The sequence below is a fragment of the Chiloscyllium plagiosum genome, unplaced genomic scaffold, assembly GCF_037043375.1.
Source record: "Chiloscyllium plagiosum isolate Xiang-an unplaced genomic scaffold, Cpla_swu_hap1 HiC_scaffold_24, whole genome shotgun sequence".
Lineage (NCBI taxonomy): Eukaryota > Metazoa > Chordata > Chondrichthyes > Orectolobiformes > Hemiscylliidae > Chiloscyllium > Chiloscyllium plagiosum.
Genome location: NW_028270162.1, coordinates 17,046,243 through 17,062,534, shown reverse-complemented (window position 1 = coordinate 17,062,534; position 16,292 = coordinate 17,046,243). Strand labels below are relative to the sequence as shown.

Sequence of the window (16,292 nt, the reverse complement as noted above, 5' to 3'; positions counted from 1 at the left end):
CAATAAAGAGTTAAGGGCGAATTTTCTAACCCACCAAATCACCCAATGCTCTTGATATTTTCTGGCCTTGTGTAAGTTTCTGATGAGAAGAGCAACCATATCGAGAAGCAGAGTGTTGTGTCCCAAATCCAAGTCTAAGGTCATCGTTTTACTGGAAAGCAGATATCCCCACTCTCCCACATACATCGGGGCAATCACAGCAGAGGCCTCAAAGCTCTGGATGAAGACTACCAGTGATTCCTTTACAAGATCTTCCAAGTCTGTTGGCAAATAGGGTGGTTAGCAGCATCACATACACCCTTCACTCCAACCTTTTGATCCAAACTTACTCTCCAACCCATCAAGCATCACCTGCCTCCTTGTAGCAGTACCAGATTGTGCATTGGATTTAGCAGTTACCTCCAATGAAGAGGCAGTAAATTGCCCTTGATCATGAGGGAATGGCTCAGTAGGAGGATTATCACCTTAGATTATATACTCCAGTATCTCGAGAGGAATTTCAACCCACTGCATTCTGATTTAGTCATGAGACTGTTATCACTGAGCACTGCCAAGACATGTGTTTTGATATTAGTTAAGCAAGCTGCTAACCATACCTCATAACTAAGTTCTGAGGCTGTTGTTTACAACATGGTTTTGGAAGGTTTACCGAGAGGATTCATGCTCACTGTTCATGCAAATGTGGAGAAAACACAATTTAAAAGGAAATCTACAAGTTATTTACATAAAAATTTGTTTGGTGAGTGCATCTATATTTTTCCTCATGTTGGATCTGAGCAATAATCTGAGGAACACTATTAAAATTCATTCTAATTGCTATCTTTGTCAAACGTAACAGTAAATCAGAGGTAGATCCTGACTTAGAAATATATTGTCCAGTGTCACTGGGTCACAATCCAACCGAACTGCATTGTAGGTGAACCTACTGTTCAAGAAGGTTCAAGAAGACAGCTCACCATCACGTTGTCAAGGGCAACTAGGGATGGAGCTATAAATGTCAGACAGTCAAAGATGCCCACATTTTATGAGTGTATAAAAAAGATTATGTGTGGAGCAAAGGCAAAAAGTTCAAATCCTGATATTTTGTTGTTGATAAGTTAATTGACAATCTTAAATGCCTTCAAATCAGGTGATGCAGCTCCAAATTACACTGATCCACTTTATTAAGGCAGATTCAAAGCTGATAGAACTACTCCCTATACAGCTGTGCAGGGAATAAGAACCTTGCTAAGAACAAGGAGTGTAACATTCAGATGGCCTTTAGTTTCCCAATTCGATGACTTTGGTAGACTTGGTATTAATGAATGAATACAGAATATTCTTTTGATGTGTTATAGGTAGAAGCAACTGGATTGGAACAAGTCTTGTTTCAGGTTTCATCTTAACCGGAAAGTTGTACCAGGGAGGGAGCAATCTTCTGGTGACATTCCATTACTTCGTGTGATGATGAAAACAGGATGTGATTAGTGCTGTTAGATTTAACCCCTTCTACTACCTGCTGAGAGCTGATAATTCTCATGTAGGCCAGAGAGGGCAGTAACTCCAACCAGGCCTCTAGACCTTTCCTGTCTGTCTCTGTTTGGCTGCAGCCAGAGACTGCTCTGTAGAGGATTAATGCTCCCACAGCAGTGGCATGGCTGCTTTATCAAAGTTTATTTTACTTTCAAACAATTTGAAGAACCCTCTCACTCACTTACCAGCCACTGCAGGCTCCTTCTCCTCCTCAAGCTGAAAGATCTCAGATTTGCACTCAAACTTCAAGAGACCACTCTTCATTCATAAAAATATTTTTATATACACACATACACACTAAAACAGTTCGGTTCTGTACAGGGTAATACATGAAGAAACAAGCAAACATTGGAGTTTGACTGTATCCGGCATCAAACCTAAGGCCTTTGTAACTTGTACAAGATTATATTTACATACATTTGATGCACCGGGAGGGCACTAAAGCAACTCCTCTGAAAAAACCCACATCTGTGACTGCTTCCTCCTCTGAAATGGGTTTGGGGTCTGTACATTCTGCAGACCTCCTCCCCCTCCTCCCTCTGTCATTGCAGCATGATCCAACCCAGAAAGCTGGATGGCAAAATGTGCATCTGACCAACTTAGATTAAAGCGACCAAAATCAAGAGCAGTGGACTCGTGATTTCCCAAAATGTACCCTGAGTGAGATGACTTCACCTTGGAACCTCACTCTCAGGAAATCAGACCCTTGAGTTCATCTCATTGGACAGAAATTTCCAAAACGTTTTATAGTAAATGGCAACGATGGTTAGTCAGTGTTAAATCTCAGGCTGCAGAGTAGCAAGCACCTAATTTATGTTTGGACTCATGAGCCACATTCCTGAGATAATCAGAGTGCAGTTAGATTAAAAGGATCATATTTTGTTGAATTTATTGAAATATACAATTGATATGTAAATACAAACTCACAGAAGCATTCTAAATATCCTGTTATTAAAAAAATACAGTAATCATAAAAATTACTTGAAGCTGAAGACGTTTTATTTCAAGTTTATTTTCTCTGAATCAAAGACTGAAGAAAAAGGTGAAGGGGTTTATTTAAAGATGAGGGTTACTTGGATGATTACTTGTAGTTTCCTCAATCAGGCTGTTATTTTAAAAATGATTGACTGATCGTTCCATGAAGACATCCCTCAACTGATGTACAAATGGACAGGATCAGAGTAGTCTTCTGTACTAGTTTCCATCATATAAGGAGGGGGGGGGGGGGGGGGTGGCTGCAGAGAGGAAATTTTTTATTGTTAGTCACATTGCTCTTGGTCTTTTCCCTGCTTATCTCCCACTGTTATAAAGTTCACAACTTTGACATGGGGCGATGATAGATCACTGGCTAGACCAACGTTTATTATTCATCTCTAATTGCCCTTGAAAAGTTGGTGGTAAAACACCCTCTTGATCCAGTGCAGTCCATCTATTACATGATGTGGAGGTGTCAGTGTTGGATTGGGGTGGACAAAGTTAAAAAACACACAACACCAGGTTATAGTCCAACAGATTTATTTGGAAGCACTAGCTTTCAGAGTGCTGCTGTTTCATCAGGTAACTAGTAGGACAGGATCATAAGACACAGAATTTATAGCAAAATATTTGAGTATAATGCAATTAAACAATATACTGAACAAACCTAGATTGCTGTTTAGTCATTCGTCTTTTAGAATGGGTTGCAGGTTTCGGTTCATTAATATATAAATTCCAGAACTTCATTTAAGTCATATTCTCAAAATAACTTAAGGTTTTATAAAAAAAGGTGACATCTCAGTTCAGATAATGTATTAAGGCGTGGGTTTTAATACATTGTCTGAGCTGAGATGTCACCTTTTTTCATAAAACCTTAAGTTATCTTGAGAGTGTGACTTAAAAGACGTTCTGAGATTTATATACTAGTGAACTGAAGCCTGCAACCCATTCTCAAAGATGAAAGACATAACAGCAATCTACATTTATAGAACATAGAACAGTACAGGCCCTTCGGCCCATGATGTTGTGCCAAGCATTTATCTTAATCTAAGATCAACTTAACCTACACATCCCTCAATTTAATGCCGTCCATATGCTTGTCCAGGAGTTGCTTAAATGTCCTTAATGTCTCTGACTGTAATGAGATTACTTCCATGATATTGTATTTCATTAATATCCCAACTCACCCTATTCATTTCATACCTCCAATCCTCTTCTCATTCAGCAAGAAGCTAAATTGTGCTAAATCCCAACAAGTAAAACAAAGCAAATACCTAATGGCTGCAGTGTGCTGAATGTCTGGGCTGGCCATCATGCAACCTCTTCTGAACAACATCCCTACATTGACCATGGCTACCATCCTCCTCCAGCCTTCATGCATTTAACTCAGTGTCGGCAAACCACCAGTGTTACAACACAAGGATAAGCAAGCCAAACCAAATCAGCCTCACAATCACTGACTTTGCAATTTGTTCAACATATAGTTTTAATTGCAAGACACTTTGATCTTTTGCTATAAATTCTGTATCTTATGATCCTGTACCCCAACCGCCTCCCCACCCCCACTCCCCCCACCCCAGTTATCTGATGAACGAACAGTGATCTGAAGGCTAGTACTTCCAAATAAACCTGTTGGACTATAACCTGTTGTTATGTGATTTTTAATTTCATCTATTACATGTAGACTCACAGTTCTGTTAGGGATGGAGTTCCAGGGGTTTGGATGCAAAGTCCATGTGGTTCTTGTTGCCATGGAGATAGTCTTTAACAAGCAAAGAATCAATACAAAACCATTGTAAGATCGTTTTGCAGCTTTTCCAAAAATAAAAGTATTTCACTCAACAAGCAAGAATCTAAGAGAGATGGAGTTTCTATTGATCACCAAGCAGAATGAAGCACTCAGATTAAAGAGACCAAGGTTATGATGATTTAAACCAGACTGGAAGATTCGCCTAGCTTTGGCTAGAGAGAGGGAGCATCAATTCGTCCCACACTGAAAATCAGTTCAGGGAATAGATGTTACCGAGCTGGAAAAAGCACAGTGGATCTTCGAATAGCTTTGGGCTGTTTCATAGAAAAATGAAGTGTCCACTTGAGGGATGGAACAATGTATCACCAAGATGGGGATTTTCAATCATTGTAAAATTTAAATGCGTTTGCAGTACAAATTTCCCAGTGAACTATTGTTTAATCAAATTGCTTTTGGTTTGTTTGTTACAGCATAAGTCTTAAAACTTGAGTTGATGTGGTTTTTCATTTGAACATTGCAAATTATGTTTCATTCATTCACTGGAAATTTTAATATTATTTTAAGCTGTGGGACTAACATGTCTTATCATGTTGAAGTAGTGATTGGTGATGGTTTGAGATAACCCCCTGCTTAAAGATATATGCACATCATGTCACAATTAATCTCTGAGGGGAGAAACAAGGAAGCAATGTCCTAAATAAAATTGCAGCAAACACAAAGACAAATCCCACTAGAATCATGTTGGGCTTCTACAAACTTAGTTCAACAATGGGCACATGTATCAACAGTGAGTCAAAGAGTTGACTTGACTTTCTTGAAAGTGTATTTGCTCTCAAGTTTTGATGCTGTAAATTAATTTGTTTTGTGCATTTGGTTCCACCACAGCAATGGATGATATTGTGCAGTTCTGCACTTAATCTCAGTGTCATAAATTGATTTCCTACAGCTTTAAACTGGGGAGGTGATGGCCTAATTTTATTATGACAAGGCCATTAATCCAAAGAGTCAGGTAATGTCCTTGCGGATCCAAGTTTGACTCTCAATATGGCGGATGGTGGAATTTGAATTCAATAATATGTCTGGAATTAAGAACCTCAGGATTACAATGAAACTTATCTATTGTCCGGAAAATCCAACCAGTTGACTAATTACCTTTAGGGAAGGAAATTGCCATTCTTACCTGGTCTGGTTTAAATGTGACTCCAGACCCACAGCAATGTGGTTGACACTTAACTGCCCCTTCGAAAATAAGAGATGGCCAATAAATGCTGGCCTAACAGCCATGCCACATCCTGTGAATGAATAAAAACCAACTTACTTGTTTTCTGTGGGTGCAGTTCTGCATTTCAATGTCTATCCAACGGTTGTTTTCATTTCCTACATTCTGCCAGTAACTGTACTTCAAAACATACTCAATTATTTAATGAGAGTAAAAGACCTGACTTCATTTTCTCCCTCATGCCTCAGGCCAGACTGCACTGCACATTGCGATTGAACGCCGTTGTAAACATTATGTTGAGCTGCTGGTTGAAAAGGGAGCTGATGTCCATGCACAGGCCCGAGGCAAATTCTTCCAGCCCAAAGACGAAGGTGGATACTTTTATTTTGGTAAGAAGACATTCCAGTCTCTCATTTGTTAATCGTATTGACAATGGCTGTGCCTGCACTGATAGTAGGGAGGATTTAACTGCCAAAGTAATTTATTCCTCTTCCTCAGAGGTTGTCTGGTCTTGGAAAGAGGTTTCAATAAGGTCAGGTTTGAAGATGAATTTTACCTGGATTATTATTCCCACACTCCACATTAGTAGACTAGCAAAGTAACCAGCATGCTATCTCTGACCTTCCTTATATGTCCTGTAACTTTCACTAACAGGACTAGACAGGCTAAATTCAGGAAGGATGTTCCCTATGACTGGAGAGTCCAAATTAGGGGGTGTGAGGGGAGTCACAGTCTAATGTTATAGGGTAGGGTATTTAGAACTGAGATGAGGAGAAATTTCTTCACCCATAGAGTGGTCAGCCCCTGGATTTTTCTGCCACAGAACATGGTTGAGGCCAAAACATTGAATTCTTTCAAGAAGGAGTTAGACGTAGTTCTTAGGGCTATAGGGATCAAAAGATATGGGGAGAAAGCATGGAGCAGATTCGGAGGTAGATGGGCCTAATCCTGATCCTGCGTTTCTATGTTCTTGGGAATATATGTGTCTCCTGTTGTTTTCAAGTAGTTAGGCTAGTACTCAGCTAGTCTGTCATAACCTCTGAAGTTTTGTACAAAGTTGAGAGGTTGCACTTGGCCACATTTGATGCTAACAATTGGTTGAGCAGTTGTTGATATTTTGTAAAGTGGATTAGGGCCGTAGTTATCACAAAGATCTCACTGTTGATGTTCACTCTGTAGTGGGTGAACTGATTGCAGCCGGACTGATTGGAGATCAGTACATTCAACCTCCACGGCTAAAGTTCCATCCCCATTTCACTAAATGCAGCTGCACGAAATGCAGGAGAGTGTGTACCGTGTGAGGAGGAGCTCAGACCCATTTCTGTGATCCTTGTCGCCAAACAGCACCATTGACATTCATGATGAAGACTAACAGATGAAGAATGGTCACAGAACTGGAGAAGCCATGTTGCCATTAGCACTGCAGAGCACTTATTCCCTTTGGTTGTTGAGCTGGAGAAGCAGTGCAATTTAGGTAGAGAAATTAAGAATTCTGTGCTTTGTGAAACACTGCAACTTAAAGTTGCACTCGATGTATTTTGTTCCCTTGTGAAACTTAAATATTTCAACAAACCTCAAACAATTTAATTAAAGGAAAATTACAACAGAGTCATGAGGGGCTTTTACAGCGAGCAATCAAAGAGGCAGAGTGAGAGCATTTCCTGACATCAGTCACCAAATACATTTACAATCTTGGCAAGAAATGTTTGGTACATGATGGTATTGCACAAGATGAAAACATCATATAGTTAGTTACAAGTTAGGCAGATTGAAGCTATTTACCAAAGCAGAATTTCAGGAGTAATTCAGGGCGGATTGGCTGTGTCTACTACACTCTTCCCTATAACAGAGTGTGGACACTTTCACCCTTTCAGTCTAAACTGGACTCAGGCACATGTGTAGTCACCACATGATACATCAGGCTGGGGTGTTGCATTGTTTGCAATGATTTTTATGAAAAGTTTCTGTGGTATTTAATTTATGTTGACTCTCCTGATACTTTCCACCAAAATGAATCACTTCAAATGACTTGGGATTAAATTTAATCTGCCAAGTCTCTCCCCATTTGACTAATCTATTTATCTTCTTCTACTCAATTACTCTCCTCCTCGCTGTTCACTACATTCCAAAGTGTCATGTCTTGTGCAAACTTCAAACGTTCAGGTCATTAATGTGTATTAAAAAAATCAGTGGCCCTGGAGCACACCATTGCACATTTTTCTTAAAACTGAAAAGCTCTGCTTTCTGTCACTTAATCAATTTCATAATCGTGTAGCCTTGGCCCTTTAATCCCATGGAATCATAGAATCCATACAGTGTGGAAACAGGCCATTTGGCCCAACAAGTCCACATCGACCTTTCGAAGAGTAACCCACCCAGATGCTGTAATTTTACCCCTAACTAATACACATAACCTACACATCCCTGAACACTATGGGCAATTTTGCATGGCCAATTCACCTAACCTGCACATCTTTGGATTGTGGGAGGAAACCGGAGCACCCGGAGGAAACCCACGCAGACACGGGGAGAATGTGCAAACTCCACACAGACAATCGCCTAAGGCTGGGATCGAACCAAGGTTCCTGGCGCTGTGAGGCAGCGGTGCTAACCACTGAGCCACCATGCCGCCCCTGACCCACCCCACCCATGGATTTAATTGTGCTAATTACTTTTTTAGTGATTGTAATGAGGTAAACCGGGTGGATCTCACAGAATATGGTTCACTGAATGGGGCTATTAATCTGGTCCAATCTGGTTGATAGATAAGCACAGGGGTGTCAGACATCCTGTTCACTCTGAGAGCTGGCTGTAAGGGAGCTGGATCAGTGTCAAGGACTCTCCATGTGTAAATAAAGGGCTACTTGCTGACAGGATACTGGCATGTGTGGAGTTATTTCAGTAGTAATGAAAGAAAAGCACACTCCTGAAGAAATTTGCTTGCAACAGTTGACTTTGAGTTAGGGTAAGCATTTCTGGCATCATGCTGTTATTTGGGAAGCTTGACTTGTTCACTCCTGCTGTTGAAGGCTGGGCCCAGTATGTGGAATGAATTTGTAATTTTGTTCTGGGCAAATACCATTGGGGCAGATGGAAAACAACAAGTAATTCTCCTGACAGCTTGTGGACTCACAACGTTTTCAGTTATCAGTAGCCTAACTTCTCCTGAGGCACCAGATACTAAAGCCTTTCAAGAGTTGATGGGTTTAGTTGAAGAATATTATGACCCCATGCTATGCTATTGGTTTACTCAGCAATTTGAGAACCAGGGGAACCTGTATTGGAATTTTGACTAGGTTAAGATGACTGGCAGAGGCATGTGACTTTAGTTTAACATTAAGTGAGATACTGAGAGACTGTTTGGTATGTGGGACCAATGATGTAACCATGCAAAGATGCCTATTAGCTGAAGCCCAACCAGATTTCAAAACAGGCACAACAACTGGCTTTATCACTGGAAAAGGTGGCAAGAGGAGCAAATGAGTTGCAGCATATTCTGATGGAAGTGGACACCCTTGCCAGTCTGACACCACTTGAGTGAAGGCAGTTGCATAGCCTCACTCAGGACATATCCTGATCTAAGTCAGTCCACAGCAAAACCCCAAAACAAAGCCAAGCCCTGGCCAAATTTTCTTCAGGGTCCAGGCCGACAAACCATTGTAGTTGCTGCCAGTACGTGAACTCAAGACAGCAAAAGAGTTCCACGAGACCTATATGGTGGAAGTGAACTCATAGGTCGCTATCCAAGAGAGTTGGCACCTACATCTAGTTTGGACCAGTTAAATTGCTTAACAATTTTCAAATCAGAACCAATCAAAATAAACGTCTGCTTAAATGGTCATCTGGCACCTTGTGCATGGAAACCTTACCACGGCCTGGGCAACTTGCAAACAGGTAGGACCAACTACCTCCTGATATCACTAAGGATCTTTCTAACTAAGGGTTAGTATAAACAGAGACAGTGTAACTGAGGCCAATCTACTAGTATGACTGGTCAGGCCAGCATCTATCGCCTGTTTCTAATCATCTAGAGGGCAGTTAAGGGTCAACAACTTTGCTATGGGATTGGAGTCACATGTAGATTAGATCTGGTAAGGATGACAAAAGGACAGTAGTGAATTAGTAAATGTAGGGGAATGGGTCTGGGTGGGTTACTCTTCGGAGGTTCGGTGTGGACTTGTTGGGCTGAAGGGCCTGTTTCCATACTGTAGGGACTCTAAACAAATCTAATATAATCCAATCAATTGAGTTTCTACAACAAATGATGTTGATTACACAGTCACCCTCAGGTGGGCTTTTTATTCCAGACATTTGCTGAATTCAGATATCACCATCTGCAGTGGTGGCATTTGAACCCATGTGCCCAGAGAATTAATCGGGTGATCTGGATTACTAGTCCAATGACAGTTACCCCACGTAGACTGTGTTTATTTGCTTTCTTCAATTAGTAGGGTCAGAAGCTGTAGCAACATGTGTCATAATAAAGGCGTATAAAAGACTTTTACATGCTGGGAGGGTCTCCAGAAGTACTTTTTAGCATGCATTTTATTTACAGCTATGTAGACAAAGTGTTTACTCTGAGGTGATGGAGGATATGCTAGGAGAGTGGGCAAAAAAGTAGAAGATGGAATACAATGTAGGAAAGTGTGAGGTTATACACGTTTTCTAGGAAGAATAGAGGCATCGATTATTTTCAAAATGGGGAACGGCTTTGGAAATCTGATGCACAAAGAGACTTAGGAGTCTTAGTTCAAGATTCTTTTAAGATTAACATGCAGATTCCGTTGGCAGTTAGGAAGGCAAATGCAATATTAGCATTTATTTCAAGAGGTCTAGAATATAAGAGTAGGGATGTACTGCTGAAGTTGTATAAGACTATGGTCAGACTGCATTTGGAGTATCGTGAGCAGTTTTGGGCCACTTATCTAGGAAGAATATGTTGGCATTGGAGGGAGTCCAGAGGAACATAGAACAAGAGAACATTACAGCACAGTGCAGGCCCTTTGGCCCTCGATGTTTCACCAACCTGTGGAACCAATCTGAAGCCCATGTATCCTAAACAATCCCATTTTCATCCATATGTCTATCCAATGACCATTTGAATGCCCTTAAAGTTGGCGAGTCTACTACTGTTGCAGGCAGTGTGTTCCACACCCGTACCACTCGTAAGGAAACTACCTCTGACATCTGTCCTATATCTATCACCCCTCAATTTAAAGCATTTTCCTCACATGCTAGCCATCACCATTCGAGGAAAAAGGCTCTCACACCACCCTATCTAACTCTTAGATTATCTTGTATGTCTCAATTACGTCACCTCTCAACCTTCTTCTCTCTAACAAAAACAGCTCAAGTCCCTCAGCCTTACCTCCATACCAGGCAAAATCTTCCCTCCATACCAGGCAACATCCCAGTAAATCTCCTCTGAAGCCTCTCCAAAGCTTCTGCACCCTTCCTATAATGCGGTGACCAGAGCTGTATGCAGTACACCAAGTGTGGCCATACCAGTTTGTATGCAGTTTTTATTGCTGCAGCATTATCTCATGGCTCCAAAACTCAATCCCTCTACCAATAAAAGCTTAACAGCCCTATCAACCTGGGTGGCAACTTTCAGGGATCTATACACATGGACACCGAGATCTCTCTGCTCATCTACACTACCAAGAATCTTACCATCAGCCCAGTACTCTGTATTCCTGTTGCACCTTCCAAAGTGAATCACCTTACACTTTTTTGCATTACACTCCATTTGCCACCTCTCAGCCCAGCTCTGCAGCTTATCTATGTCACTCTGTAACCTGCAACATCCTTCAGCACTATCCACAACTCGACCAACGTTAGTGTCATTCACAAATTTACTAACCCATCCTTCTATGCCCTCATCTAGGTCATGTATAAAAATGACAAACAGCAGTGGCCCCAAAACAGATCCTTGCAGTACACCACTAGTAACTGAATTCCAGATGAACATTTCCCATCAACGACCACCCTCTGTCTTCTTTCAGCTAGCCAATTTCTGTTCCAAACCACTAAATCACCCTCAATCCCATGTCTCTGAATTTTGTGCAATAGCCAACCATGGAGAACCTTATCAAAGGCCTTACTGAAATCCATATAGACCACGTCAACAGCTTTACCCTCATCCACCTGTTTGGTTACCATCTCAAAGAACTCAATAAGATTTGTGAGGCATGACCAACCCTTCAGAAAACTGTGTTGACTATCCCTAATCAGCCTATTCCTCTCTAGATGATTATAAATCCTATCTCTTATAACCTTTTCCAACACTTTACCTACAAGTGAAGTAAGGCTAACTGGTCTGAAATTACCAGGGTTGTCTCTACTCCCCTTCTTGAACAAGGGGACAACATTTGCTATCCTCCAGTCTTCTGCCACTATTCCTGCAGACAATGATGATGTAAAGTTCAAAGCCAAAGGCTCTGCAATCTCCTCCCTGACTTCCCAGAGAATCCTAGGATAAATCCCATCCGGCCCAGGGGCCTTATCTTTTCTAAACCCAGGAGGTTTACAAGAACAACTCCCAGGATGAAGGGCTTGTCAGATGTGGAGTTGAAGACTCTGGGTCCGCACTCAGTGGATTTCAGAATAAGTGGGAAAGAGGTTGAATCTTTAGAATACTGAAAGGCCTGGGTAGGATGTGAAGAAGATATTTCTACTTAGAGGAAAGACTAGGACCCAAGGGCATAGCCTCAGAGTGAAGGGATGACCTTTAGAATTGAGATTAAGAGGAATTTCTTCAGCCAGAGGGTGGTAAATCTATGGAAATCATTGGCCATAGTAGTCTGTGGAAGCTAAGTCATTCAGTGTGTTTACGAAAGAGATAAATACTTATTTGATTAGAAAGGGGATCAAAGGTTACAGGGAGAAGACAAGAGAATGGGATTAAGAAATATAGAAGAACATAAGAACATAAGATATAGGAGCAGGAGTAGGTCATCTGACCCATCAAGCCTGTTCTGCCATTCAATAGGAGCTTGGCTGGTCTTTTTGTGGACTCAGCACCACTTATCCACCCACTCCCCATAACCCTTAATTCCTTTACTGTTCCAAAATCTATGTATCATTGCCTTAAAAACATTCAGAGCTGAAAATGTGTTGCTGGAAAAGCGCAGCAGGTCAGGCAGCATCCAAGGAGCAGGAGAATCGACATTTCGGGCATGAGCCTTCCTGAAGAAGGGCTCATGCCCGAAATGTCGATTCTCCTGCTCCTTGGATGCTGCCTGACCTGCTGCGCTTTTCCAGCAACACATTTTCAGCTCTGATCTCCAGCATCTGCAGTCCTCACTTTCTCCTTAAAAACATTCAACAAGGTAGCCTCTACTGCTTTACTGGGCAGACAGTTTCACAGATTCACAACCCTTTGGGTGCAGAAGCTCTTCCTCAACTCAGTCCTAAATCTGCTTCCCCTTATTTTGAGTATATGCCCTCTAGTTCTAGTTTAACCCACCAGTGGAAACAACTTCCCTGCTTGTATCTCATCTATTCCCTTCATAATTTTATATATTTCTATAAACCCCTCCCACCCTCATTATTCTAAATTCCAGTGAGGACAGTCCCAGTCTACTCACTCTCTCCTCATAAGGCAACTTTCTCAATTTTGGAATCGACCTAGTGTTATGGACTAAGCCAGACCATTCTTAAGCAGACAGACCCAGACCATAACGTTATAATTTGTTTCAGTAAGTGTACAGTGAAAATTACCCAGAGTAAGATAGCTGGATTGACTACTTGATTTTAAAAACAGACAAACATTTATTCACAAAATTACACAATGAAACACAAAGAACAGAATAAAGAACCTCTACAGAACTCAGCCTTCCAATTAGACTTAATTATGCTGTTCCAAATATGCACAACGGTCCCAATAAGCAAACCCCCATTAAAACCCAGTATAAATGGAACACATGCTTACAGGTTGAAGTTAAAGGGCAGAAAAGAGAGAGTGAGTTTCCACACAACTCTCTGTTGAACTTCCAACCAGTCCAAGACTAGAGAGCTGACAACTCCCTTTTTATTATATAGGTCACTTCTAAAACATGACCACTTTGGCCTGAAGTCTCATCTGTTTACATAATAAACAGAAGGCCTCTCAAACCGGGTTGATCGGATCCCGGCCCGGTTTATTAGCCCTCTGAAAAAAATCAAGGACAGAATATCCTTGAGCCAAGGAACAGCTTTTAAAAAGAAAAGGGACTAGCTTTGTGACATTAGTGAACCTCCTCTGTACCTGCTCCAATGTCAGTACAATAAGAAGACCAAAACTGTGCATACCACTCTACGTGTGGTCTCACTAGCACCCTACAGCTGCAGCATAACCTCTCTATTTTTAAACTCCATCCTTCTAGCAATGAAGGACAATATTCCATTTGCCTTCTTAATTACCTGCTGTACCTGCAAACCAACTTTGTGCGATTCATGTACAAGGCCACCCATGTCCCTCTGCACAGCAGCATGTTACAATTTTTCACTGTTTAAATAATATTCCATTTTGCTGTTATTCCTATCAAAATGGATGACCTAACATTTGCCAACATTGTACTCCATTTGCTAGACCCTTGCCTATTCACTTAACCTATCTATATCCATCTGTAGAGAACACAAAGTTTTCACGCTTTCCTGTAACACTAATCTTAGCTTCATATGTGAACTTTGACATACTATGCTTGGTCCTCAACTCAAAATCTATGTAAATAATAAACAATTGCAGTCCCAACACTGATCCCTGAGGCACACCACTAGCCACTGATCGCCAACTAGAAAAATGCTTATTTGTCCCCACTCTTTGCTTTGTTAGTTAATGAATCTTCTATCAATGCTGATACATTACCCATCAGCCATGATCGAATGGTAGGGCAGACTCGATGGGCCGAATGGCCTAATTATGCTCCTGTTATGGGCTATAGGCTATGAGAACCTTAGGATATAGAAGTTAATTCACCCATGATGCTTTGCATTAACTACTAATGAAAAGTGTGTACCCAGGCACAGTCTCTCTGAGGGAATTGCAGTGTTCACATGAGCAGTATGTTTGTATTTGATGCATTATGTTGAGGTTAATGAGTTGAGTAATAAGGGCTGGGGAAAGGATTTTTTAAATCCCACCTTTCTTCTCCCAATGGCAATATCAAAAATGTTTAGGGAATGAATTTTCCAGGACTGATGGGGCTATCATTCCTGTGGCCACTCTTTGAAAGACCTTTCTAATTTAGTCTCTCATTCTAACCTCTGTCATAACTTTCAGGTGGAAACTAACACTGGCTCAGTATAACAAAGAGAATGTGCAAATGGAAGCTAATGAAAGCATTCATTGTCCTGTGATTTTTCCACTTGCATCCCTGCGTATTTCAGGGAGAAATAATTTATTTGGGCATCTTTTAGTAGTGGCTCTGTGGATTCATGCTATGACCTTGCATTCATTAAATGCTAAATTGAGGTCTCCTCTCTGGGTTGCCTTGATTGCTTCTTCGTCCCTGCCCTTTGGTAAGTGATAGTGAGCTGGCTTCTTGAGATATGCAGGGTCTCTTTTTCTGGTTTTTCCTACTCCCTGCTTGACCTCTACATCACATCGCTTTGAAATAAGTGTCACTGAGACCCAAGTATTTGTGGAGAAGTACGTGCAAGATCCTGAGCTCTCTGAGATTTCCCTTAATACCATGCTTACCAAGTAATTCCATTTGAATACCTGAGTCTCAGTTACCTTTTTTTGTTGAGAATATCAATGTATATGTGTAGGAGTGCACTTGAATTTAAAAGATTTGGAGAAGACCAAACTCATGAACATTAAGGGAATAATAGAAATAAACCCATCATATATAGAAGATATTTTAGAGCCTGGAACCATCAAAGTTTAAAGCATGGGCATTTGGCCCATCATGTTCGTACTGACTGACAAGCATCCATACTTTGAAAATATCCTGAAGGTTTCTGCGTCTAATACCTTTTCAAACAATGAGTGCAGAATCCGTATTGATTATTGGGTAAAAAGATTGCCCTTCAAATTCTCTCTAAGTCCATGTCTCCTGGTTATGGACCTCTAAACCAAGGGGAATAAAGCCTTCCCCGCTACTAAAAAAACAAACATGTCAGGTTTTATCTGATCATACTATGTGAAGCATCTTGACATATTTTATGATCCTAAAATGGCACATAAATCCAAGCTGTTTTTGGTTAGTTCATTGGAGCTTTAAACTCACTGGTGCCGTAGGCATTTAAATGAAATATTACACGCTACAAAGGACTTGCTGGTTTATCTTAATCTGAATGAAAACAAGACAAAAACTAGTTGCAGGCGTGAGGGAAAAGCCAGTTAATTAAATTATTCCGATGAAGATTTATGACATGAACACTGAAATAGTTACTAACCATGAGTAACCATTGGTTGAATTAGAGGGAAGCGTGTACAGATGTGACAGCCAAAGGGATATGTGATTATACTATTTCAAAAAACTCAAACCCTTTTTGAGTGGATTTCACAATCATAAAACCTTCTGTGTGACTGTATTTGAGAGTGCTTCTCTTTGGAAGATACACCCTTTAAGGGTGCAGAGATTACTGAACCTTGACAAACAGATCTATTTTGATGAAAACGGCTCAAGAAGAGTTTGGATGGAAGTAAAGAATGTCATAAACAACTAGGATCACCTTTGGTCTCAGTTTTACTGTTAGATACATTCAGGGAGAAAGTGATCATCCTGATGCAAATCGATTCCTCAACTCATTTACGTTTTTCTCCGTTAAAATGTTTAATGGGAGTTTGTCCATTCATCAATGTTGCGCTTGTGATGGAACTCACTGATTATTTTAACGTATTGGGAG

The 16,292-nt window shown here is 40.8% G+C and overlaps 1 protein-coding gene across 1 annotated transcript in view; it reads left to right on the top strand.

Annotated features, from left to right (window-relative positions):
* The window catches only part of trpv4 (transient receptor potential cation channel, subfamily V, member 4), a 121,273-nt gene that overhangs the window by 56,827 nt on the left and 48,154 nt on the right, over nucleotides 1-16,292 (top strand). Inside the window, exon 5 of the mRNA XM_087999938.1 lies at nucleotides 5,705-5,845. Within this exon, the coding sequence (XP_087856064.1) occupies nucleotides 5,705-5,845 (141 nt within the window). The remainder of the gene's footprint in view (nucleotides 1-5,704; nucleotides 5,846-16,292) is intronic.